We start from the raw sequence: 2,534 nt of genomic DNA, 5'->3' as shown, positions 1-2,534 counted from the left end.
TGCTTCATGTACACGCCAATCCAGACCAGCACCGGTGGGCACACCTGCGCCATGCTCACGCAGAATGCTTCACGCCCCCACCTCATACCCATGCCGCAGTTTGAGCTCTTCTCCCTCATGGTTTTGGATGACCACCATGTGACGCACACCGTGTCCGTCGCCAGCGCTGCCCAGAGCACACACGGTCTCATCCATCACTGGCTTGCTGGCGTTGTGGAGAGGGCTGGGCCAGCCTGGAGGCCCTCGTGCGTGTTCACCGACCAGTCGCGGCCCCAGTACATGGCCATACAGTGCGTCAATGGGGGAACTGTGTGTGGCCATCGCTAGGCCGGGCTCCTGATCCGGAGCGGCTGCCGCGCACCTGTGCTGAGAGGCAAGATGTCGGCTGCGCATCTCTGCCAAGGCGCATTCCCTCTCAACGTCTCATGTGCCCCTCAGTCCCCTCTAGGGATGCATGAAACGACCAGATATCAATCGCCCTGTGCCCATGACATCTAATGCACGGCGGAGACAGGTACCCACCGGCTCTGCATGGGATTCAAGTACTCAGCGCTCCGCCAGTTGCCCGCTAGCATGCACGACATGCGCTGGCCAATGGACCGTGTGCTGTCCCGGCAGTAAGCGAGGAGGTACATGCGAGGGTCAGGTGCTCATCTTGACTCTCAATCAATCTCTCCTTCCTTATCATTCCTGTCTTCCCTGGTCTCACCTCACTGCACAAGAAGCTATACATCATGGTGAGTTACAGCAAGATAGGCCAAAGTCACAAGCTGCCTCCGACATGGGCTACCGAAGGCCACGTGTGGGATGGAAGAAAGGACTGATCAGAGCACAATTGTGGTGGGCAGGGAGTAGGACCCCGCATCAGTACCCGCCACAACTAGGACGTGATCTAAGAATGGGACCATACTGGCTTGGAATGTCTGCTGCCATTCTTGCGGGTTGATTTTGTTTGTGGGGCGTTTCTGAGCGGATGCCATCATCGCACCTTCGCTTGTAAAGAACCCGCAGTTGTAGAAGTCTGGTAGGGCCCCTGAAGCAGTGATGGTCAAGGTAACTGTGCTGCCTGATAAGTTGGCAGCGCCGAAGATGGGGTTGAGCGATGGTGGGGGTGGCGGGACCGCCGGTGGGGAAGGGGGGGAGACTGACAGGCAGACCGCTGTGGGCACGCCACCAAGCGAGCAAACCATCATGGTGGGCATACCGCCTGGGCACACACCCGATGCCGCAATCCCTGGATGATCTCCACAATCGGGAACCTCGGGCTGAGTCCCTGACTCGCAAGTGGCTGTGGGTACCCCCGACACGGTACAGATGACTATGACAGGGGTGGGCTCAGAACATGTCCCGCTGCTGGTCACCAAGACTGGGGAGTTGTCGCACGTAGAGGGAGGGGTTGTGGCATATGGGATTAATGTCAACCCTTGCACCAGCACTAAAGTGTTGTTGGCGTCCCAGACTAGAACACTGCTGTACCCAAAGGCGGCGGCCACTTCGATTGCAGAGAGCTCTGCTAAATCGAGGGATGGCGTTGTTATGGTGAAGGCAATAACAAAGGGATTGGCAAGGTAGGAGGTCCAAATATAGGCCTGGGCAGTATTATTGGTGTAGCCTGCCGACAAGATGTCAATGTATACAGTGACCCCCGCCGAGTTTGGGTAGTTGAAGGAGACTGTGCCGGTCAGGGAGATGGGCTGGGAAGGTGGAGGGCTGGAAGGAGGAGATGGCGGCGGATGGGGGTGGGGGGGAGATGGTGGAGGGGATGGTGGAGGGCTGGAATGTGGAGACGGCGGCGGAGGGGGAGGTGGAGGGCTGGGTGGTGGAAACGGCGACGGAGGGGAAGGGAGAGCTGGAGGGCTGGAGCTTTGTACGCACACGGCATCATAGAAGGTATCCTGGCCTTCCTCTACCATGCAGATGAGGAGGTTGGGATAATAGGAATCAAGGCATACACCACCAGACGGGTATAAAGAATCCTCCGGGCACACCGTGACACCTGTTGGAACTGTTGCGATGCAGATGGCAGTGGGAACACCATTTCGTACGCAGATATTCGGGTAGAGGCTCGCACCGCAAGTGGTCAGGGTCACCACGGGTGCATTCGAGCATTCATCAGATGGGATGGTGAAGGGCTGGGTGGTGGAGACGGCGGTGGGGGCTGAGGATTGGGAGGTGTAGCTGATAATGAGAGCTTTTCCCCTGGTGGTTCAGGAGGCTTTCTCTCGGGAGGAAGGTGAGGCGCATTCTGGGGTGTTGGAGGAGGCATGGCTGTGCGGATCAGCAAGGACGCCTCTGCTTGGACTGAAGGCATTGGTTGACGGTAAACGTTGAGCACAGACTGGTTGACTTCCTTGAGGCTGCGCATGTTCAGAGTCCCCTCAACACCGACCGCCTTTTTACACTGTAGGCTGTCTTTCTCGTTGTTGTACACACAGTTTGCGTTTCCTCCGGTCAAGTTCCCTGTGAATCAAGCAATCAAGAAATTGCTTCAGGGGCCATGCCCTGGACATTGTCTTCCCATTCTCTGCCTCCAG

The 2,534-nt window shown here is 57.5% G+C and overlaps 1 protein-coding gene across 1 annotated transcript; it reads left to right on the top strand.

Moving 5' to 3' along the window:
• Positions 1-1,102: 1,102 nt before the first annotated feature.
• On the top strand, positions 1,103-1,318 carry F751_0024 (hypothetical protein; the record flags this gene model as incomplete). The annotated part of the gene is made up of 1 exon (XM_011398647.1): positions 1,103-1,318. One exon carries the CDS (start codon positions 1,103-1,105, stop codon positions 1,316-1,318), a length of 216 nt encoding a protein of 71 aa, XP_011396949.1.
• Positions 1,319-2,534: the final 1,216 nt, after the last annotated feature.

The sequence above is a fragment of the Auxenochlorella protothecoides genome, assembly GCF_000733215.1.
Source record: "Auxenochlorella protothecoides strain 0710 contig286, whole genome shotgun sequence".
NCBI classification, from domain to species: Eukaryota; Viridiplantae; Chlorophyta; class Trebouxiophyceae; order Chlorellales; family Chlorellaceae; genus Auxenochlorella; species Auxenochlorella protothecoides.
Note: the sequence above shows the minus strand (reverse complement) of the source record. Positions and strands in the feature narration are given on the sequence as shown.